Genomic DNA, 25032 nt, shown 5'->3' with positions numbered 1-25032 from the left:
AACTCTGTCAGCGAGAAAGAAAATGGCAACTGTTTTTTGGGATGCTAAAGGTGTGATTCTGGTTGATTTCCTAGAACGAGGATCAACAATCAATGTAGAGAGGTACTGTGAAACATTGCAGAAGCTACGATGAGTGATACAAATTAAACGTACAGGAGAATTGAGCTCAAACATTTTGTTAATCCACGACAACGCACGTTCCTATACAGCCAATCGTACATGACAAGTCTTGGATGATTTTGACTGGGAAGTGTTTGATCATCGCCTTATAGCCCATATCTGACACCAAGTGACTACTACCTCTTTCCAGCGATGGAGACCTAGCTCGCAACGCAGCGCTTCAATAGTGGCGCTGAACTTCACACTGGAGTTAATCAGTGGTTAAGACCTCAGGCAGCAGATTTCTACAAAGTTGAAATCGAAAAAATTGTCACGTTATGATAAATGTCTCAATTAGAAAGAGATTACATTGAAAAATAGCCTAAAAGTGCAGCTTTTAAATGTATATAATAAAATGTTCCTATTTTTTAGTTGGTTAATTTTTAATTTCAAAATGTCTGTTACTTTCTGGATAGCCCTTGTATTTTTACCATGGCTGTCTGCTAATATAACTAATTTTGACTGATTTTAGTTTTCACTTGCTTTGATTACTGAATTCAATGTTACTTCCCAGTTAAGTTTAATTTTATGTAAGTTTTTGTTTTCTTGTACATGCATGTTTTTGTAGAACTCTTCCAGATCTTTTAAGTTGCTGTTATTTTTTGAGGTTTTATTACCTAACACTGTACAACGATTACTGACTTCTATTGGTTGTATTGTTTGTATATATGCAGGGAACATTTTGATTTTGGGTTTAACTGTATGCCATAAACTGGACATATATTTCTTATTTTTTATAGGTGGGTAGCAGTTTAAGCACTGTATTGGTTCATGACTGTTTTTTAAGAGCTCCAGTGTATTTATTAATCTTTTGTTGTCACTTTAAACCACTTCCAATGCTGCTTGAAGATATATTACTTCTTTACATTTTTGCAACTCCTATTTTAGAATTTTTTTATGGTAGTCATAAGTATATTTCCCAACAATTTATACATTACAGCCTTCATATTCTTTTTGAAATTCTTTTAACTGAGAAATTAATGGTTTTCTTTCTTGATTTAAACTTTTTGTTTAAACTCAATATATTCTTCTGTTACAGCGTTTACTTGAAAGCTTAGGTCTAAATATGGAGGAGTGTTCACCAAAGTATCAGTTGTATTGGGTAAACTTTTTCTATTAGTTAACCCTGACATTGTCTAGGTTTGCAGTGTGAGTTAAGCGTAGTGGTGACTCCGTTCTATTTTGTTCCCATTTAGTAATTGATACATATTTAATATTGCCTAGTGACATGTTGCTAATTCTATTTTTTTCATTTAGAACATCCCAAGCTTTTTCAATCTCTATCAGTGCCAATTTATATCCTTCTTTGTGTTTATTTGCAACTAAGTTATAAGAAAACTTGAACTTGTTTTCATGATAAAGATAGATGTCATTTTTGTTGACATTAGATGTTTCACCAGTGGCAAAGAATTTGACCTAATATTTCACTACATTTTTGTATGGCTTCTTGTCAATGACATGAATTTTGCTTACCCCCTCCTCAGGTATACAAAAGTATAAGAATAAGAATAAGAATTCGTTTATTGTCATAGAGCTTTACACGAGCATCAACACGTCATGTATACAACTATAAGCCCATCAAAAAATAGTCTTGATAGGCATTACAGGTATAAAGTTTTAATACATTATTAAAATCAAGTAAAGTCTAAAATAATTATACAAAATTAATCACCTGCAATGAAAAATAACGTCTCTTTTATTCTTTATAGTCGAGTTGAAATAAAACTTAGTTTTATAAAAAGAATGGTTCTAAATAAATTTTAATTGTCATAGTGAAGTGTATATAATAAATGTCCAAAAACTTCAATAAACCTATATAAAAGGATGTCTTAATTTGTGTATACATGTCTGAAAAGTTTATTGTGTTAAAAATTCAGCGTTAAAAACAGTTTACACATGTATAATTGACTATAACATAGCCTACTAGTACGTACAATGCTTTTGGAGGGTCTGAGTTGTTAGCATTTTGGGTCATATTATTAGGCTAATACTCAAATACTTCCTTTCAAACTGGCTGACAATGTTAAAATGAGAAAAACTTATCTTAACAGGTCACTACAGAAAATTTAAAATTTGTTAATTCAAATATAACAAAAGATAAGATTTTAAAACCATTTTTTAAGTGTTAAAGATGAAAATTGCCCACACAAGACTAATATTTTGATACTTCATTTGTTAGTGTTGCATGATAAACAACTGAAAAATACTTTACTATTGTTTGTATATTAATTTATCCTAATTTAATTATTTTTAAATGGCTGCTTGAGAATAATAAATGCAAAGTAAAATTTTCATTTAGTTTATTTAACTTTATTACAAAAATTGGGACTAAAATATTATTCATGGTTGTTTAATTTGTACTGAAATTAGTTTGTTAATACTAATTGTAATTTTATCTTAATAAATACATGAAATAACTCCATTTCAACTCAATTGCAGTCATTTTATCAGACTTTAAATTATATTAATAATAACTCAGGTTTCAATATAAACATTCAAGAAATAGTAAAACTACAATTTGAGTTGTTATTGCATTTTAATTGTTATAAAGCAAAACATACACATAAGTTTAAAATAGACAGTTACAGTTTAACATTTTAGACAAATTGTGTGTTTTACTATCTTGTATTTTAATTCAGAAACAAATTCTAAATTTTGTACAGCATTTTATTGCTGTTGCGAGGTAGTTTCTAAAACAGTTGAATATTTATTAAATCCAAAGATCAATTTCCTAATATAATATCAATTCCTAAATTAACAGAAATTTTATTAAATAATTGTAAAAAATTTATTCAAAAGTAAAAATATCAAATTCATTTTAGTTTTTCTGGTTTAACACAAATACTAAAAGAAAGGGAAAAACTTCAGTATGCTTTGTGTAGTAACTCACCAGGACTGAACAGGATGAGAAGTTTAAGGTAGCCGTACTCATGCTCATCTACATGTAGGAAAGACATTCCATTGACATAGTCTTGCAGCATACATATGTGGTCAGTTACCTGCACAACATACAATGACTTACATTGTTTCCAATTTTAATGTGTTTAGCTTAACTCTTTGGCAGTTAGACAGACATATTTAGCTGACCGAATCACGTGTAAACTTTTAGTAACTTTTATGCTCAGGCATATCTATCACTTAAAACCTGCCAGCAGTACATTTTTCTGATCAGGTAAAATAATACTTAAACTGCCAGCAACCAATGTTATCGATCTCTTTTTTTGTTGGTCAGAGTCCCCAACCAGTTGCTGACAGAACAGTGCAGTATTGATTTGTTGTGGTATTGGTTGAAGTTCACTTATCTGTACACAAAGTACTGAAACTGTGAGGTGTAAAATGTCTAAATCGTATTTAACCCTCTTACAAATACACAGCATATGCCAAGCATTATGACACCCGCATTTAAGTGCAATTGGTTGGTAACAGACCATTGGGAAGTAAAAGCATAGCATATGGATTAATAGATATAGCGACATTTTCGGGACAATTGAAAATATTCCCAAAAATCTCCACTAGATATCATAGTACATTATTAAATAGATTAGATCACAAATGCTGTGCTTCTTCTTACTTGACGAAACAGTAAATTTTATAGCTACTCTTTGGTGCACATGACAACACCTTATAAAACCGTCTACGGAAAATTACAGCAGTCAGCTGCTAGCACCAAAAAGTAATTTTGCATTTAGATAATTTCTCTTCGTTTTTCAGCATCTAACTACACTTAGTGCTGTAAATAAATTCATTAATTTTATATTGTGCAGCTATTTTACTTAAGAAAGATATAAATAAAGCATCAAAAAGTAGTGATAACGTCTAGAGATACAAATGAAAAGTGCAGTAGTTGACTGCTTGCACCAAAGGATTACCTCAACAAAAACAATTTTCAATTTTCCATTAGTTCTTTTTCATTTTCCTCATCATACTACATTTACAGTACTCTAATAAAATTTATTTTGATTTCTAACAGTAATATTAGTAATTATCTTTTTACTATAAAACACTTATTTATGAGTACAATTTTAATTAATCTTAGTATCAATAAACACTTACGTACAAGTAATGTTCACCTATTCAGTATACTACAAATTTGCAACCATACTGATTAAACTATTATATATGCTGTAAAATATGAGTTAAAAATATAGTATTGCATAGAGATTTAGGATTTTAATTATTATTAATTCATTTTCACTGTTTGTCTTTTTTCAAATAAATTCAACAACACACTAACATTAAATAGATTATGGGATTTGTTTTTAGTAATAAAATTACAATTAATTTTGCCTTCTCTAAATTGACTTTTTTAAGCAGTAATAATATTAAAGGCAAGAGAAATTACCACTAATATAAAATAATCATAATACTAACTATTTTAAAGAAACTTGCGTTTGTTTTATTTACAAATCATTTAAAATACTTATTTTAAGCCTACCAGTACGTTACGTACATACTAATTTGATATGGCAGTTTTCAGATAGGTACATATTTGGTTTCAATACTAAAATTACCCGAAAATCTTTAGACATGAAATATTGAAATGGTTAGGTAGCCACATGATTAATATATTTCTCATCAGTTGTAATATATGCATGTATGGTATGTATGTATGTTAATAGCAAACAATGTAATTATATTTGAATTAATTCTTTATATAAATTCTCATCTTTGATTTTTTAGCTTTTAGACAAATACAAAACTGAGAGTAACACTTGAAGAAAAATACAGTTCTCAAGATATATGTTTCAGTTTTTATTATAGCAAAATCTTTATTAAATGATTGACAGTGTTTTGTGTTAACCATAGGAATTAAATGAACTGAATAAGATTGTATTATAAATAATTGAAGGATGAGGAGAAATGTTTCATAATTCTGTAGACTCTATAACCAATATTGAGGATATAGTACAATATCCAATAGAATTTCTCAACACATTTTCACCACATAGATTTTCACATTATAGACTAAATATGAAAGTTGGGGACCAAATGATTTCTTTGTGAAACTGTCCTCCTAACCTCTGCTGAGTAATTACACAAGACTACAAGTGAAATCTCTTCATAAAAACTTGATAGAAGCTGCTGTAATAACTTTTCTCAAAGAGAAATGGTATACCATTTAAACCACTTATTCCATTGTATTATGCTATTGAATTCAAATGGATGTAATTTCCCGTTAACTCTTTAAGTGTTGAGTTTTCAATGGTTCTGTTAACCGGTACTGCCTTGTTTATTTGCCATGCATATGTCTGCTTTACAGTCAGCATATATGACACGTATTTCTTGACCAACATATTTATTGATCAAATAATTCCTGCCATACTGTCTACATCACAATCAAAACACAAAATAAAAAATTATAATAACAACTTCAAAATCGTAATTTTAAAAAAAGGAGAAAACAATAACGTTTTGTTTCTAACGTCCAGTTCAACTTCACCACGTGTTTTTGCAATGTTCCTCAGTTGACTGTGAGAGTGTAGAAGCAATTAAACAGCACTACTGTGGATTTGTAGTAATTTAATTTGATACTAGTAGAGGCCAATGCATATCATATTACAGCTGCCAGGCATGTAGCAAAACAATTGTTTGGCATGTGATAGCATGGGTGTGGCAGTTAAGGGGTTAAAGATTGCTTTGCAATGACAATCGAAAATTGGCAAGGGCAATCATTAAAAATTAGCAGGAATTGATTTTAAGGATGAGCATTTCTTCCATGGATAATTTCACATTGCTTGTTCCAGAGTAAGTTACTCAACAGCTTAGTAATTTTAGTTCCTGACATATGGAAAATGTTGCCTATAAAGAGGTTTTAGCATAATGTACATATAACACTTGAAGTAAAAGACAAAAAGTCAATTTTATAAGAATAAAGTAACAAAAACTTCAATAACTCAATTTTTATATTTTAATGTTCGCGGGTGAAGCATAAATTTACAAAAACTATATTGACAAAAATAGCAAATTGTCAACAAGATTCCCAAATTTAAAATTGCATGGATAAATACGTGAAAGGGAATGCTATAGAATATATTTTAACTTAGCATGATTCTGTTTTAAATATTGTCTTTTGTTTTGCAAAATGTTAAAATGGCATTACATTAAACATATATGTTTTACTATTAGTATTAAAAATTACCAAATATTAAAGTTTAAGGCATAGTATCAGATTTATATTTTACTTAAGTTTCATTATTTGCACACAACTAAACTATACTAAACATATAATTTTCTTTAAAATTATTGGCACTTCCGAATGACAACACTTTGAATATGAAACATGAATTTTATGGTCTTTACAACTGTGCTGTAATTTATTGTTTTTCATTCATTTGTCTTTGCACTTGTGGGTGTTTTAATGAGTTTAGAATTTCAAACATACCTTAAATATGTAAACTTGTCTTAATACAAATATTCAATTCATACCAGCTTAACACGATGAGCTGATATCTTATCCTGAGCAACTGAATTGTGTAAATGGTTGATGATGGAAGATAGAATAGAAGGCAATGAGAGAATCTGAGAGCACTGAGCCATACCCAGCACAAACAATTCTGTCCAGCAAGCCCGAACTAAGGCCACTTGAGTCTCCACTCTGTAACAACACCATTCAACTATACTTGAAACTTGTTATAATTTCTACATTAAATCTTTACTTAACTAAAAAAATTCTATGAAATAATAAATTAAATGTATTGATCAAAAAGGAAACCATGGCTTATTTAAATTAATGTTATTTTAAGCAACAATTAATAGCAAATTTAATTTTCTATTAAATCAGATCTTTAAATAATTAAACCTAATTGTTATTTAGAATTATTTTAACGAGTCTCTAGAAATAATTCTTACTTCTTACCGAAATAACTGGAAGGCAGGAATGTTGCGCACCCAATGAACTGACAGGAACAATAATCTAGAAGCACTTTCACAAATGTAATGGACATTTAAGTACGCCGGCATGGGACTAGGTGTTTGTAACACAAAAGGTACGTGGTGCTCAGGAAGGAGTCTTCCTTCTAGTTTAACAAAGCCTTCCAATTCTTTATCACCTCTCTCATTTCCATTTAAATTCTGAAAAGTGAGCACAAATTCATATTAAATATTAGGATATTGGAGGTTTTAGATTAATATTGTAAACAAAATTCACAAAGTAGATGTACAAATATTTGCCATTATTATGAGTTACATGAAACACACATGCAAACATAAACAATTAAAAATGTCTATGAAAATTCTTTGCTTTAATTAACGTACATAGTCAAGCATCCCCGTCAAAACTTCAACTGATTATCCAAGCAGCTGCAACACCAAGATTGAAACTGAATTTTTAGGTTTAAAACGTTTCAATCTTTTTCTAGATGGTAAACATTGTCTTCCCACACACTCAGTTAAGCCCGCAGGCTACACACCTGATTTGTTGTTATTTAAAGTTTTATAATATGTTAAAACTTACAAAAACGTTTTAAATCTGTGTGTAAAAGAGCTAAAAAGTTAATAAAAAGTGATTTTATTGAAAATGTAGACAATAGAAATAAGGCAGTTTGGTCGAATGTGAAGTCAGACCTCGGAGTAAAAACTCCTGTGAGATCATTTCCTGACCTTCATTACGAGGTGTGTTCAAAAAGTATCGCGAATTTTAAATTTTTGCGGGTTACATATATTTGAATTTCGATTTTTTTGTGGCGTTATGTTGGTACATATGTCTCTCACTTATGTTGACAATTTCGGCCATTTTGAATGTTCAGTTAATTGTTGACAGCTGCTTTGCTTGCACGTGTTTTGATTCGTCTTCGATTTTTTCCTATTCAAAAAATGGAACAAAGAACCTGTATCAAATTTTGTGTGACAAACGAAATTAAGTGCGCGGATGCATTCCGAGTAGTGACTGTGGCATACATAGAAGCTACTTTGGACAAAAGCAACATTTATCGGTGGTACAAAATGTTTTCAGAAGGCCGAGAAGATGTGAACGACGAAGAGCGTGCCGGACGCCCGAGCACTTCAACAACAGACGAAAAAATTTATGAAGTGAAGAAAATGGTATTGGCCAATTGTCGAATCACCATTAGAGAAATTGCCGAGGACCTAGGTATATCGATTGGCTCGTGCCATTCAATTTTAATTGATAATTTGGGCATGAGACGGGTCGCCGCAAAATTCGTACCAAAATTGCTCAATTTTGATCAAAAACAGCATCGCATGAACATTGCTAATGAGATGTCGACACAAATTTGCTCCAGAGGGTCATAACTGGTGACGAATCGTAGGTTTATGGTTATGACGTGGAAACCAAAGCTCAATCATCTCAATGTAAGCTACCGCACAAACCAACACCAAAAAAAGCACGCCAAGTTCGGTCGAATGTGAAAGTTTTGTTTACAGTTTTCTTTGATTGCAGGGGCGTGGTGCATCATGAGTTCTTGCCACAAGGTAGAACGGTGAATAAGGAATATTACCTGCAAGTTATGCGCAATTTGCGCGAAGCAATCTGCCAGAAACGCCCGAATTTGTGGAAAAATAAAAATTAGATTTTGCACCACGATAACGCCCCGGCCCACACATTGCTGCTTGTACGCGACTTCTTGGCCAAAAACAACACACTAATGATACCGCAGCCACCGTATTCCCCAGATCTGGCCCCCTGTGACATTTTCTTGTTCCCAAAACTGAAGAGGCCCATGAAAGGACGACGCTACGCCACGATTGACGAGATAGAGACGGAATCAAAGGAGGAGCTGAACACGATACAAAAAAATGATTTTTTGAAGTGCTTAGAAGATTGGAAAAAACGTTGGCACAAGTGTATAATATCCCAGGGGGATTACTTTGAAGGGGACAAAATAGATATTCACGAATAAATAAATCATTTTTTAAAAATACACAAAATTCGCAATACTTTTTGAACACACCTCGTATATGGACAGAGTAATTACAATGGCCATAAATAGCTGATTCCTTTAATCATAAGTTTTTAGATGCATATATAAATATAAATGTTTTTAGTGATGGGTTTAGTGCAATTGAGTATTCAGGGAATGTAAATATTCAAAATATCTCCAAGTTTATTTTGGAGCCTGTGTCCTTAATAACATTAATAAAATGATTACATATTTTAAAAACAAGAAATCATCAGGATGGGATGAAGTACCCTTGGATTTATTTCACAAAGCAGGGACATACTTTCTGAACCACTCTGTTTCATAATAAATTAATCTCTGAGAAGTGGAGTTTTTCCATATCAATTAAAATATGAAGAAATTAAACCGTTATTCAAGAAATGAAGTAAGCGCAATGTTTAACAACCTGTGTAGGTATTGCCATCTTTTTCTAAACTTTTTGAAAAAGTTGTTAGTGCCCAACTTTTATAGTTTTTTGAGAATAATAAAATCTTTTCAGAAGAACAGTATGGCTTTAGAAGTGGTCGTAGTACCACACAAGTGATTACAAATTGTATGGACGAGGTTGCTTGGGGTTTAGATGGGTCACATAATGGAGCTGGTGTGTTTTGTGAACAATTAAAGGCTTTTGATTGTGTAGACCACCATATTATGAGAAAAGCTTAAATATTATAGATTTTCTTCTTCTTCTTGAATTGGTTCTTTTCTTACCTTACTGATAGATGTTATAGAACAATAGTGACTAAAGATAATGTCAAGTTTATATCGGATTGGTGTAAGGTAACACAGGGTTTCTCAATGTTCTATAGCAAGTTAATTAATTAAGTTAAGTTAATTAAAATCCACTCTTTATGCAGATGATACTACACCATTATCAAAGCTCAAAACATTTTCCACTTCAAGAATCAATAAAACACTATCTTTTTGAATTATCACTAAGTTTTAAAGTTAATGAATTAGTTAAATAATGAAAAAATACAACCTGATCATTTTAAAACAGCCAAAAAGTTTTTTAATTTAACATTGAATTAGAGAGAATACAAAAATGACAAGGTTACTTAGTAATCTTGTGACAAAGAAATGGCTAACTGGCTTGTTGCACAGTCAGAAATTCAACTCTTCGGAACATGTCAGTCTAAATACTGTGCCAGAAGAATCAATTCCTAAAACCAATGGTAATGGTAATGGAAGTATGGCTTGTGACGGCATACTTCCAGAATACAAGGAAAGAAACAAATCTTGAAGAGGATCTTGAACTTCTTAAGAGTCTAAAATAAGCTCAACATCTCAGAGTGGAAATTACGTAAGAGGATTGAAGATGTCGGACTTGTTAACCATAATACAGGTAATTTATAGTGCCACCACTGCAAAACCAGAAAAAGAGAGGCCTTGGGTAAATTTCAAGTATGGAAGAACCCAATGAAGATTGAAAGGCTGCAAAAAGACTGTTACACCGAAGACCTCAGAGGTAACGAAAACAAACAGGGACTCTGAAGAAGGGCGTAGTTCTGGGGTAGTTAGTAGAGTGGCACGACCTCTCACTGTTCAATGTGTAACTGGGACTTCTACCACAGAGCGAACCCAAACAAAAGAGGGAGCGTCTATTGTGGCGGTGGAAGGCGATGAGTCCGTTAGGATCACCTCTCCTCAGGCAATGTATCACAAGAGGATGCTAAAGACTAGTCAGAGGAAAAAAGGCAAACTTTGGCTGGACTTTTTTTTTAACTGAAAACTCTTTTTTCCTTCACTCCACTGGCCTCTGAAGTTGAATAAATCACCATAAGAAATGCATAAGTGAATGATCCGTCTGGATTTTAGTCACACGCTCAATTTAAACTTTACATCACTACTGTAGTTTTATTTATCATCTGTTTAAAATATACTAACTAGCTGGTGTAAACTACAGCTGATATAAACATTGTGTATATTATTGTTTATTCGATAATAGGATTTTGGACTTTTGGGTATTGTTATATGGTGCTAAACGTGCCAAATGTCCGAAATCTCATTATCCTTTCAAACCTACCATTGTCAATAACTTAATAAATTTCAAACAGTGAATTGTTTATTGGTTTTAATTTTCTGTTTAAGTGAAATGTATAGACTGCAAGTACATGTAAGAGTATTTAGGAACAGAGTAACTTTAGCTCTACTAGTTAGTTTATGGTTAATGTTTAAACCTAGGTATCGATACCAATCGATATCACATGATTTGGGCCAGAAATGTCATATCAAATCAGACTTTCCTTTTCCTCATTTGTTTTAAACTACATTACCATTTAAATCACACAGAGCTCAGCACCAGTAAAACTACCAGTTCATCCCCTTGATTGCTTAATACTTATTATCAGGCAATTGCGATTGTCCACTGTTAACAGCTTTGACAACACTGTACTGGCGCAATTTCATTTATACAAAATGCGTTTATGTAAAATGCACTCTATTCCCACAGTCGAGATCGTGGAAATCTGACACAGCTGAATCGCATGACAAACAACATCGACACATTTATTAATCTCAGCATGGCATTATCTTTAGTCTATGCTTAAGATGGATGTAACAAGACATAAGATAAGTATTGTGCTTGTTTATCATTTGATTTTTCTGTCTAATAATAGATACAACTGTACCTATTACCATATACTCCATAGAGCAATGGGATTTTTAAAATTTTGAACATAAATCCTTTATTCTTCACAACTACAACAATATGGACCAGCTTGGGATGAATTCAATTGTGAGAACACAATTACTGTGCAAGGCTTATAAGAAATACATGAAAGTGTAGGCCTACCAGGTAATCGAGAAAGTAGGCTAGTAAAAACAATGAGGAGAAATAGGACTACATATTTGATAATGGGTTATTTCACTAAGTACCAGCATGTCAAAAGTACACCTAAATTCGGTACTAATTTCATGCGATACAATTTCACTGTGTTCACTATAAAAAAACACACATATAACTGAAATATAAACTTCTTGCTTTATTCATAGATTACATGTACACAAGTAAACTAATAACAAAACATTTTAATACACTGTTTTAAAAATTGCCTAAATAGAGTAAATTAATGTCATTCAATGTGATTCATAATCCTATTTAAATTACATCTATACAAATTTTGATTGTTGTTAATATTAAAATATTTATGAGGGGCGTAAAAAATGAATAATCAATTATACACTCCACTTTTTTGGTTTGTATACTGTAAATATTTTATGTCCATTAACATTCACTCTTATACATCACATTTGAATGTGATAATGAATCTGCTTGAATCAAGGAGTTTTAATTAATTCACTATATCAGAAAACATTAAATTTATTTACTTTCTGCATTTTAGTGTTAACAGTTTAATACATTTAAAATTATTATGCCTATCTAAATATAATATAAAAACCAACAGTTATTTTACTGGAAATTAAAATACATGTCAAAAGGTATTAATAGATAATACTAATGTGGTGTATATGACGGCTGGATTTTCTTAATTGTTTATGTAAACAGTTTTCCCTTGTACCCATATTTGAAGAAGAGTGCATCCGTGAGTATCAGCGATCAACTGGCAACCCGTCCATGTGAACCGTCCAATGCACCCACATATACTACTACGTAGCTGGGGCTCACAATCTATATCTGGCTAGTACCTGCGATCACGCTACTGTCAGCTGTGACCTAATAGTGGTGGCGTTTGTTTAAAATCGTAGTGCCTGCACGCTGTAGTCGATTGTAATCGGCCAGTTAGCGTTCGCTCATGTGAATCGGTCCATTTGATCCAATACAAGCTCGTGTGTACCAGGTCTACAACGAAGAATGTTCATTTATTTATTGGAAAGTTGTAGAGATTTTCGAAGTTTGTAAAAAAAATTAATGTCTTATGAAAGATTTTTCGACGTTAACTAAATACACGGCTTAATCACGGTCTTAAGGTTTTCACGGTCAAATGGGTACCCTGATATAACTGTTCTTTAGATGTTATCAAAACTACATGAACATTTATTTTGAAATTAGTCAAATATCTTTCAATTCTATCTCACCTAAAACTTGCAAATAAATAGTTTCTCATAATTTCAGCATACTAAATTATGCCCATTGGTTATTGCCTGTGAAGTTTATTTATACTTTTAGAAGTCATGCCCAACAAATAGTCAAAAATAGCAAAAATATTACTTATATTGAATGGGTTACTATTTCTTTATATCTAGTAACAATTTTAAAGTTTTACTATATGAAATAATATTATGGAGCTTCCTGGTTGAATAACAAGTTCCCTGAACTAATAGTAACAAATAAGATAGCTTTATATGATTATTATAAAGTAATAATTTATTGAAAATGTGTTGTATTTCACTATTCGATTCTGAAGTATAACATAAAATGTATGTTGGTTATTACAATTTTTTTATGACACTGAACTAACTACTATTTATTATTTTGTTTGTACTTACTTCTCCACTAACAACTTTGGCGACAGTGTCTAAGGCACTGTGAATAACCGTCTTATCCTGAGCCAGACACAATGTGTCCACTATGTCTGGGTCTGGAGAACAGCTATCTGATGAGCCATCATCATCATCCCACATGTTATTGAGGCTCGGTGATGTCTGTCTGTCCCCATCTGGCAAAAGTAACATTTTAAATCAAATTTCAGTTTTTACAACATCAGCAAGAATTTAACTAAAAAGCTTTGGGTATTACTCTAAGACAGATATACAGTAGTAGGGTTGTGTGATAAGCTCAGGTGATTTAAAAAATCTCTAATAGCGATTCTCAAAATCTCTAATAGTGATTTTCAAAATCTCTAACAGCTCAAGTATACACTAATTCTCCAAAAAGGCACCATAAACAAACTCAAAGTACATTAAATTATTTTTAACAAATGATTTTATGATATGCATGATGTCCTTTTGCTTTGTGATTATAACTTTCTTTCTGAATTGAGTTTATAAAATCAAGAAAGGGAATGAATACAAAGTGCTTCGTGATGTGTAAACCATTAAGCACAGGAACTATACTCATCAATTACACCTCGTCATTTATATACAGTTGTTGCTCATTTTGCAGTCCATACCATGTGTACAGTATTCCTCATCAACAACTGTCTCTGTCAAACAATTACTCTTATGCTACAGTCTGACCAATATTCGATTAACCCACTATCCCTGTGTTCCACATTATCATTACGTTTAATAATATAACCATACGTTCTGTGGCAGCTCTATACCACGTTCACAACAGTCTCCAAATACATGGCAAGCTTGTGATGCGGTACGTCTAATTTTTCCTTTCTCCTTCTGTTAAATTTATAGATTCCTATTTCACCTTACCCACTATTCGAGTAAGAGTATTCCTAGCCAGAGCAGTTCACTTCTCAATCCATTCGGAACAGGGAACGACCAAAGTTGACTTTAGTCATACAAGTTTTCAAACTTATCACACAAGAAACCAGGGATTGTGAAAGCAATATATGAGATGCATGGTCAACTATAGCATGGAAAAGCTAGTAGCTAATTCTTTTGAGAACTGCAGTCTACTAAAAATCAAAGAACAAAAATATCAATCCATGGATCTCAACTTTTCTAATGTTATTTAACCAAACACAAGACTGTGATAAAGACGTGGAAGGAGAAATGAATGCACAATTTTAAAAATTTTGTAGAGGCTTCAAAGGAAATTTTGTTTCCTACTCAAGATAGAAGATCTACTTCACCAGATTCAAAGATCTCACCTCAATCCTGCAAACAAGACAAAATCATCACAAAAGAACCAATGAATTGACATTCTAGTTCTCAATTTAAACCCATATGGTACATGGCCAACAAAACAACATCCGTTAATATTGATCTAGATACCTTTAATAAGTTTTGTTCTGTACAGTCAAGGGAGCTCTGAAACAAGACTTACAAGAATTAAATCATGCATGCAGTGAAAACGTTTCATATAGGGGTTAGAAAATGAGACGGAGACTGTTTGGTTAGAAATAGTGTGTGTATTATGGATAATAATTAATAGAATTTGTTCTAGCCTCAGCGTAGTTTTATCTGCCGCTAAAGTTATGGAACACAAACATGCCCCCATCCATGCAGTGAACACTGATACACATGCTGCCCAGTCTGTTTACTATCCTAATCTAAGGTGGAAACAACTAAAATATGTAGATATGTAAATTATGTAGATATTCTACAATAATTCTGGTTTAATACTAACCTGTATTGATACTGTACTGCAAAGGGCTCATATAAAGAGCAGATTGTAGTCCATATTGCTGTGATTCCAAACACAGATCCTTCCTTATAAAAATTTTCATTGGATTGTTTGAATAGCTAGCAAAATTATTTTCTCCAGACATGAAATTGTTTACTTCTTTTTTTTCCGATATTGGCTTTCGTTCATGTTGCACAGCTGAAAATAAAATAAAAACCTCAAAACTTGCAAATTAGTCTTCTCATTTCAAAAGTTCTCATTTTTACTAATAAAAGTAAAAATTTAAAACTATTAATTACTATCTGTATTGTAACATTTACAGTAAATTGGTTAAATCTTATAATATACTTAAACTACTGGAATTGGTAGCTCACAATTACTACCGCCACATGGTGTTTGAGGACTAAAAAGCCTTCATCATGTGAACACTTATACACATTTAAATACAAAAATATACTTTGATTTATACAGAACTGCCCATCATGACTTCATCATATCAGTCCATGCATTACATAAATAAATGTATAAAAAAACCATGCATTACTGTATTTTATTTATGTCTGATAGAAATCATGACTGATTATTATGTTTTACATTTGCATTCATTTTAAATTTCAAAGGCGTAAAAGTTATTGGTAACAGAACACTAGGGAAGATTTATGACAATTTTTAGTTGTAAAAGCCAGTGATCTCTTTTGGTGATATATTAATTTAAATGCTTTAAAAAGGGATCAGATATATCAAAACATATATATAAATATTAAGGTTTACTTACAATCACTGCGCATCCCCATGGTGAGACACTTCTGCAGACGGCAATACTGACATCTATTCCTGTGGTGTTTGGTTACTTCACAGTTCTTGGTTCCTCGACATTGATATCCGAGTTGTTTGCGGATTGATCTCTTAAAGAACCCCTTGCAACCTTCACAACTGATGGCTCCATAGTGGCGACCTAAAACATATGTTTAAAAAGCCAATTAGATTTAATAAGACAAACAGATCAGATTTTTTACTCTGACCAAGACAATTCCAAAATAGCAGTAACGTTTTCTACCCTGGCTAAGCTTCATTGTTTACTAGAAGTGGTAAGCCTTCAAAACAATTCACTTGTATTGAAATACAATAGAATATGGATATTTTAAACATTTAAATTTAAGACCTATAGTTTTGAATAATTCAAAATTGTTATGGCCATTGCATTATTTCTGATATAATCTTCCAATATACTTCTAATTCGCTGAGAAAAAAATAACCAAAACAGAATGTAATCAAACTTATTTTAAAAAAAACAGCTAAGATAAATAAACCAACACATCTCAGCTGTACTAAAATGAGTAGGTTAGCCTACTCACAGAATGACAATGAATGACCAAATGTGAAATAACTCATAATTTTACAGCACTTGAAGTTGAGCACTCCAATGCCTCCAAAACAAGGTAGGAGTACACCACACTAGATATACAACACATGAATAAAGAAGTCACATGTTTAAATCACGTATGATTGTATGCAGTTTGTTTACATGTTTATTTATTTTGCTATTATCTTATTAGTACCATAACACATTATGAAAAGATTATGAATTCTAATTCTGTTCTAACTAATAAACAGGAACCCCTCTGGCAGTATCAGACAACAATCTGATAATAAATATGATCATACAGCAATAAAGAAGGAGTCACTTTGGTTTTTGAAGACGAGTTGGTAGGTCTAGGATCACAACCTCCAAGACCGACTTGAGACTAAGGTCTAGGATGTTCAAAAGTTGATATACTGGTAGTAGGCCTAGGTTCAATTTCTACATTTTCACTTCACTTGTAACATTTTTGTATTTTTCCTCCATACATTTATAGAATTGCCTCTTCATGGTAAGACGTTTACTTTTCACCATCTTGAAGTATATACTCAACCAGACTAAACAAAATCACAACTGAAATTACACCACAAGATTTCCTTCACAAATTTTTAATAAGAAGCAGTCTGTTATTGTTAACAGATTAAACACTAGCAGAAAACAGCTGTTTTTGTTTGCAACAAAGTAGAGCAAAAAATACAGGTTAGCCATCCTACTGCAGGTCAATAAATTAGTAAAACATAACTTTTACTATATAAAACTGGATGCATATGAATATTTAAATATTCTTTTAGATCATTTATTGTTGTTGGCTATTTACTATTTATGCGCCATCTTACTGCAAAATTCTCACCTATCAAAATACATTTTTCTTTTTAATTTTTCATATTTTTACCCAAGTGGTCCCCTTAGCCCATGGAGTCAGCATTGATCCTATACTGGTGCAACAGTATTTTAGAGTAACTACTAATCTGTTCCAGATCTGATCCAGACGGTACATATGGACTATATGTGTTAGTACACTAAGAAAGGTATTTACCTGAAGCTCTGTCTCCGCAGACAACACAGATCTCAACGGCCAGGCAGAGAGTGGGAGTACTGGAGGAGAAGTTGTAGGAGGGCAGCTTGTCCTGTACTGGAGCAGATGACATGTCTAGTGGATTATGAGATGGGTCCATCTTATCCAGCAAGCTAGGCATCACCTGTGTACAAATACACATTATTCACATACATTCTTTGTTTGAAGGTTATTTTTGACGATGGAAGGATTGTGAAGGAAACAGGATTTTTCCGGACATTTGCCATCGTTAAGTGAAACAAGAAAACAGTAACACTGTTAAAAACAGTGTTTTAAAACAGTGTTACTGTTTTCTTGTTTCACTTAACGATGGCAAATGTCCGGAAAAATCCTGTTTCCTTCACATTCACATACATTTTAACAATCTCAGTTCTTAAGTTTCCCATATACATGCAGAGTGAGAGAAAGACACGGTATAACGTGTACAGGGTGTAGAAGCCAGGAGCACCGAACATGTCATAGCTGAGTTATCAAATGTTTGTTGCTCCTGGCTTCTACAAGAGTATCTTAAAAGTGGCGTTGATGGATTTTGATGAAAAAAGTACCGTTAGAATTGTTATAAACATTTTAAAATAGTTTGTACCTTTTAAAATTTTTATAACCAATGTAAAACAGTTAATACCTATCAAAAGACAAAATGTTTCCTGCTCACAGCTTATGCAAGCGTACCCTTAAAGTGGTTATGCTCTCTTATGCCTTGACGGATTCTGTTGAAACTAGTAGTGTTGGAATTGCAATAAAATTCTCAAAACAGTTGATGTCTAGTATATTTATTATCACTATACTGGATTTTTTGTTTGTCTTTAAACATTTTCAACAGATGCCATTTTGTTAATATTAAAGAAAATAAAACAATTACTTTTTTTATTTTCCCCTTACCTATTCAAACCTAGGTGCCAAATTTGGTTTCTTTAGCTTTACTAGTTTTTTAGATATAACAATTTGTTAATAAAAATATACAAACTGGCGGCTAGGGGCTAAACGAATTGGAAGTAGGAAAAAAGTTATTCTTCATTTTTAGCTTAGAATCATAGAAAATTTGAAAATACATAGCCAGCTCAACCTTTTTGTTACACCCTGAATAGGTATTATTGTGTACCATCCACACAAAGTTATGGCATTACTTTCTTTCAGTGGCTTGTATAGGTTATGAACTGCAAGCCCACTCAAGCGCACACACACACAATTTCATCTTTTGCTATCAGTCAAAATTCAAAAGGTCACAAATGGTACCACATTCTATTTTTTTCTGATTAGGCAATTAGTTTTATTGTGACATAATAAATAATTCGTAATATGAAGTGAACTTATTTAATGTTAGTAAATTGTAATTGTACATTTCCACTTTGCATAATATATTTACAATGTACAAAACATTTTTAATAAAATAATTGAAATTCTCTTTGAGTGTGACACCTCAAAGTGTTACAACGTTTATACTGTATGTTTGGAACCCATATAAGTTTTTTAAACTTCATTTTCACAATGCAGTCTATTTAGTGACCAAACACCCACCACATAAGTATTTCACTTGCATTTACATCCATTTTAACCTAAACTAGGGACATCCTCTGCTGGACTAAAAACCACTAAGTTTTTGAGTTTTGGCTAAAAATATATTTCAAACAAATAACCTTCAGTGGAGCTGTTTTCGAACAGAGAATTTGCTGAGGATGTGTAGTAGATTATTCTCTGAAAATTATTCAGTAACTTAAATAGGATTGAGATAAGGCAAAGTAGACAGTTCTAGTTGATTCCGACATGCTTACTTGCTTAAGAATAGGAATTAAAAAGTTTCCTGTACAGATCTTACATAACTGATCAACTTGCGGTTTCTATGTAAGTCTAAAGTCAATTAAGACTAAGGTTTTGTGGATTTTTTATTAAAATAAGATATTTAAACATCTTCATTTTTCCCTTTGGTGGTAAAAGCCATTTGCAAGTTTTTCGTAATTTTGGATTAAGTTGTTTGGAATACAATACTACTGTATTCGTATTTGACCACAGCAAATGCTTCTTCTGTATTGATTGTCAGATGCTCATTAGTTTTTTCTACAAGTGTCATGGCAGTGTCGTCATACATGACTGAGATGACCTAGTAGGTGAGTCGGCAGGTCGTTAGTTAATAGAAAGAAGAGTATGAACCCAAACTGAACCCCGTGAAACTTTCAGAGGTTGAGAGGGTACAACCTGAGGCCAAGGTGTGCCAAAGATCAAGAGCTGTCAGAGGTCAGAAGCTCCTAGAGGCCAGGTCCTGCAAGGGTCCACAAGCTCCTAAAGGCTGAGAGATACTAGTGGCAACAAGATTCCAGATGCTGTGAGCGACCAGAGACCGGGATCATAGTGTTTCAGAGTTAGTATAAAAGGTATATCCTAGAGGCTTTCAGAAGCCCATGATTTAGTGCCTGTACGATTCAATATAGCAATCTTATAAACTACAGTAGAAATCTAACTGATGTTTGTAGTCGGTGACCCAACATGTCCTGTTTTACACCTAATATGAGGGTTGTCCAGATAGTAACAGACATTTAAGACTAGCCTAGCAGAGGGCGGGGCTAGAGTCACCATCTTCCATCTTGGAATAAAAAGATTCCTACACTCAGAACACATTAAGCTGTGAGAGCAAGCAGTCTGTATCCCTCCTATTTTTCTCACTGTGACTAGTTAATATTCACACTGCAATTAAAAATCCCACCACTTGTAAAGTGAGTTCACTAATTCAGTTTTTGGTGGAATAAACCGTTTTAAATCCATCGCCAACTTTGTGACGTTTAGGGGAATGGAATAATGAGTGAAAGCAAGAGTATGGCTCACACACTATGCACATGCATGTGTATGTTTTTAATTACTAGCATTATCTGTTAGTGGGCCTCAATATAAAATATCTACAAAACTAGTACGGTTGGGGAATGCTGATTGAATGAAAGTAGAATTAAAACCTAATTTAAGAAATCAAGATTAGAAATATTTTAATAATACATTGGGCATTAAAAAGAAACAAGAAGCCTTTTTGGAACTTCAATTTATCCTATGTTTGAAGTTGATTTTTCGTGATGGAAGGATTGAGAAGCAAACAGAATTTTTTCCAGACATTTGCCATTGTTCAGTGATACAAAAATACGTAACACTACGTTTTAAGATCTGCAATCTGATCTCTTCCTCAGGTAAATAACTAACCTAGTACATAACTAGAATCCAATCTAGGTTGAAATAAACAAATCATACCATATATAACCACACACACATATATACAGGGGGTTGTATATATCACTACACCACAACATGCCCCTTGAAATAAATGTGTTAAAGAAAACCATAATTGATAAATTATTATTTTAAAAACATTTGACACAATACATTTGAACTTGTATTTTATGTTTTAATATTTAATTTTTTAAAGAGAAAAGTTAACTAAAATAAATAAAGTTACACAAGAGCTTTGGAGACACACAGATTAAGAGCAGTAGTACTAGTGGCCATTTTAACTTTAGCAACATACGAACAATGTTAAACTTCAAACAGTTTATATCCTTAATTTTTGTTTTAGAATATCGGAGATGTCTCACTTTAAAGATATAACATGTTGTACTTCATTTTGTAAATATTCAATAAGTATCCACTTTAGAAGAAAAATTAGAAACCATTTAGATGCATGTAAATTAAATCGTTAAAATGAGACTTCTCCAATAATATATGACCAAAAATAATAGTGTAGTATTCCAGGTTTAATATTGTTATTATAGAGTAAAATTTAGTCGAGGTTTCATAACAGCCTGCTGTATAGAATAAATATGAATGTTAAGTAGACTAAAAAACAAAGGATATCAGTTAATTTTGTAACAATTATTTTATAAATATTGCTGACCAAATCTTTAAAAAGTTAAAATTAACCAAAATATAAGTCACCATCCTGCAATAAATCAAATACTAAATTGGACTTTTTCAGACAAATTGACAACAAAATATTAAGAAAACTTGTAATGAAATTTAATCCACCATAAAAAAAATCCACCAAAAGGAATCTGCTTGAAAGTCATCAGATTCTGTCCAAATGAATTGACTTAAACCCCTAATGGAGTTTTGAACATATATTCATCCTCCGTAGCTGCGCTTTCCGGATGTGTCCAAGGTGGCATCATTTTAAAAGTAGGGTGATTTGTCTAATATCTGAAATTATTGTTTAATATAATCATTCATGTTAGTTGACTTAGACAAGAATAAACTCATAATGGACGGGTAGTATGGCTTAAGGAGATCCAAATCAACCATATTGGCATTCACAGATTTTTTCAATGACTGAAATGATGCAATCAAGGTTGGTGGTACAGTTTTCAGCTGTTTTACTGACCTATGTAAGGCCTTAGGCTGTATTAATGTGGACAATTTAATCAAGAAACTTTTGACACTATGTTTTCAACATCCAGCCATTGCTTGGTTAACTTCATACTTGATCAATGAATATCAAGTAGTTGAGATTCAAAACACGAAAAAATTCAAAATTAAATCTGTTCTTTCAGAACCTAGATTGATCCAATTGATTTGGTTTATATACTGTAAACATAACTAAGAACAAACAAATGAAAAACCTTTTTACGTTAGCCAATGGCACTAGCACTCTTGTTACCAGGCACATTGAGCCCTTGAATTGGACTTCATCAACAAAGCAAATGACAGCCCAATTTTTTACAGAAAATTACTTAAAATTTAACCCTAAAAACAAAAAGCATGGTCGCATTTGGTCACATCTAAAAAAAGACTAAAAAATTCTTGGACTTCTGGTCTACGCATTTGTGACATTGAGATAGTTGCTGTGAACTCAGCTTAGCATGATTTTGGATGTTGGTCTGGAGTGCACAACTGGTCAAAATTATAGGCAATATCTCAAAACTTAAAAACACTCAATTGATAAAAATTGTCTACCACCTTTTATTTGAATCATACGTCAATTATCCTTACTCAATTACCCATGAGGGGTGGTCAGCTTCAAATCTCAAAGCAAATTTCAATGTGGAAAAGAAGGCCATTAGAAGGCCAATGTTGAGCTTGTTCCACCCCACTCTCATAGTGATGAACATTTAATATTAGGATTTCCCGAAGCCTATTAGCCTAAAGCTAACAATTAGAGGAAAAAAAAACACGTACCGTAGCTGATAAGTTAACAAGTTTATAATATTTTAACAGTGCATAATTATCTCAGATATGCCATCCAACATAGGCTTCCTTTCTTTAGGAAAACCCCAATCTTACATGGCTTTTAAGTATTTAAAGCTCTAGCATATAATCAGAGAACAATAAAATGCAGCACAAAATTTAAGAATGAGCTGAAATCATTTTTAATAGAAAAATGTTTTTATAGTGTGGAACAATTATATAAACTTTAATAGGGTGATTTAATTTAGCCAGTACTAAACTCATTTCCCTCCTAAACGGACAGTTCCAACCAGCATAACCGAATTGTGGTCCATTCTCCCTCGGATACAAGTATCATCAGTACTCAGCATAAAAGTAATGATAAAATGTGTTATTGAACTTTGAACAATTGTTTTTATGGGGTTTAGAATTTTTTTTTCAAATAGCAGAATTTTAAGTCAGGCCATTTTGTGAAGAATACTGTAGTGAACAATCCTAACAAAAGCCTATGTACTGGTGAAAAAATTATACTAATTAAGAACATATTTGTCTGTCTTTCCTTCAAAATGTAATAGGCAAGGCTCTTTCAAAAACAAACTAAGAGATAAAATAAAATACTAAATTCATCATAATTTACAAAATGAAAAAAAGGAAAACCCAACAACTCAATTTAGTAACAAGCCCAAAACTACTCATGGTAATGAATAAATTATGCTTTTCACTTGGAATGTCTAAACTAATGTCTGAGAGAATAGCCATTATAGTTGTATAATGTATGAGCATTTCATTTAGCATATAATTGGCCAAGACTCAACAGCAAATCACAACAAAACTGTTAATTTACAATATTACCAAATTAAAGGGATATGGGCTCTAATATTCTACCCAGACCTAATATTGAAAAATGACTAACACAATACGACATCTGGATTTTTTTAAACTTGCACATGCATAGTACAATTATTTATTTAAATGAAAGTTCGTAGTACCTTCTTTGCAGTGATAACGGGGTAAAAAACATTGCTTTCTGAGCATGCAATGTTTGATTAAAGACAGACAAGCAAAATTGGGCTTCCTAGACCTAATCATCAGGCACACGAACTTACTGTTTCAGGTCTAGCCTATAACAGCTGATCAGCAGATTTAGGTTTCAAATCAGAGATGTCAAAAGAATTTTATGAACACTACTTCCACAAGGTTGTAACTCTTTGCAGCCATGTTATTTATCACAACCACATGATATTTCTTCTAATGTTACAACTTATGAGCGTAGGTAAGTAGGTACCTGACAACTATCATTTGAACAATAACCTAGCTTGGTGAATATCCGCAAACTATCACAAATAGCAGGGCAAATAGGCACCTAGCATTGTTTGTTTTCTGTATCACTCCTGTCCTTCAGTGACATAAAGAACTACCATAAAGTTAACTATGGATTTATTGGCAACCATCTATTAAAACTTCAAATATTGGTTGGGTCTAACCAAGTATATTTTTTGTTAGTTTTCAAATTTTTATCTAGGCCTATAGGCCTAGTTGTTAAACTAAATGAGTGTTAATATTACAAGACATGAAATACAATTTAAAATTTATAAAATGTGGCAAAATATCAGTGAAAATTTACTAGCCTACCTACAATATTTTTGAAAAAATAATAATGTTTACATATATAAAGGAATTATATGTAATTAGATTTTTAGCCATAAGACCCTACATATTAAATTAGGTTATGTTGTGGATTTTTTACCTGGCTCCTAGTTGCTCTTTCTCCAGAATAAAGAATAAGTTGACAGTGTGTTTAACAAAATCCTTAAACAGACAGTATTTATATTAAAGACATTCATTGAATTAGATTTCAACTAAACATTGTAACAAAAACAACTTTGCAACTAGCAACACTCTCAATACAACTTTACTCCTACATTTGTCACACGTCACATCACACAGGGTCGGGGGTCAGGACAGGGCAAAGAGTCTCTCCGAAAAAATGTGTTTTTACCTGTTTCAGCAAAACTAAGTTTTAATCATTTCGCTGCGCAAAACAGTAGTAAGGATTTAATACATAACAACCATGTGATATTCGTTTTGAGCAGAATCATACAGTAGAAAAGATATTGTAATCTTATATAGCAGAACCTTTTAATTTTCTAGAGTTTTCGAAAAGTAGCAGGAACTCCATATTAGAGTAATGGGGGTTTAATTTTCC

The 25032-nt window shown here is 32.3% G+C and overlaps 1 protein-coding gene across 1 annotated transcript in view; it reads right to left on the bottom strand.

Moving 5' to 3' along the window:
- The window catches only part of LOC124369060 (nuclear receptor subfamily 2 group C member 1-like), a 29934-nt gene extending 5159 nt beyond the window's left edge, over positions 1-24775 (bottom strand). Inside the window, exons 1-8 of the mRNA XM_046826769.1 lie at positions 24574-24775; positions 17658-17820; positions 16037-16216; positions 15265-15459; positions 13506-13675; positions 7016-7230; positions 6586-6754; positions 3050-3158 (exon numbers count right to left, since the gene is read on the bottom strand). Of these exons, the coding sequence (XP_046682725.1) occupies positions 3050-3158; positions 6586-6754; positions 7016-7230; positions 13506-13675; positions 15265-15459; positions 16037-16216; positions 17658-17817 (1198 nt within the window). The 5' untranslated portion in view covers positions 17818-17820; positions 24574-24775. The remainder of the gene's footprint in view (positions 1-3049; positions 3159-6585; positions 6755-7015; positions 7231-13505; positions 13676-15264; positions 15460-16036; positions 16217-17657; positions 17821-24573) is intronic.
- Between the last annotated feature and the right edge of the window lie 257 nt (positions 24776-25032).

The sequence above is a fragment of the Homalodisca vitripennis genome, chromosome X (genome assembly GCF_021130785.1).
Source record: "Homalodisca vitripennis isolate AUS2020 chromosome X, UT_GWSS_2.1, whole genome shotgun sequence".
Classification (NCBI taxonomy): domain Eukaryota; kingdom Metazoa; phylum Arthropoda; class Insecta; order Hemiptera; family Cicadellidae; genus Homalodisca; species Homalodisca vitripennis.
This window is presented reverse-complemented; position numbering and strand designations above follow the sequence as displayed.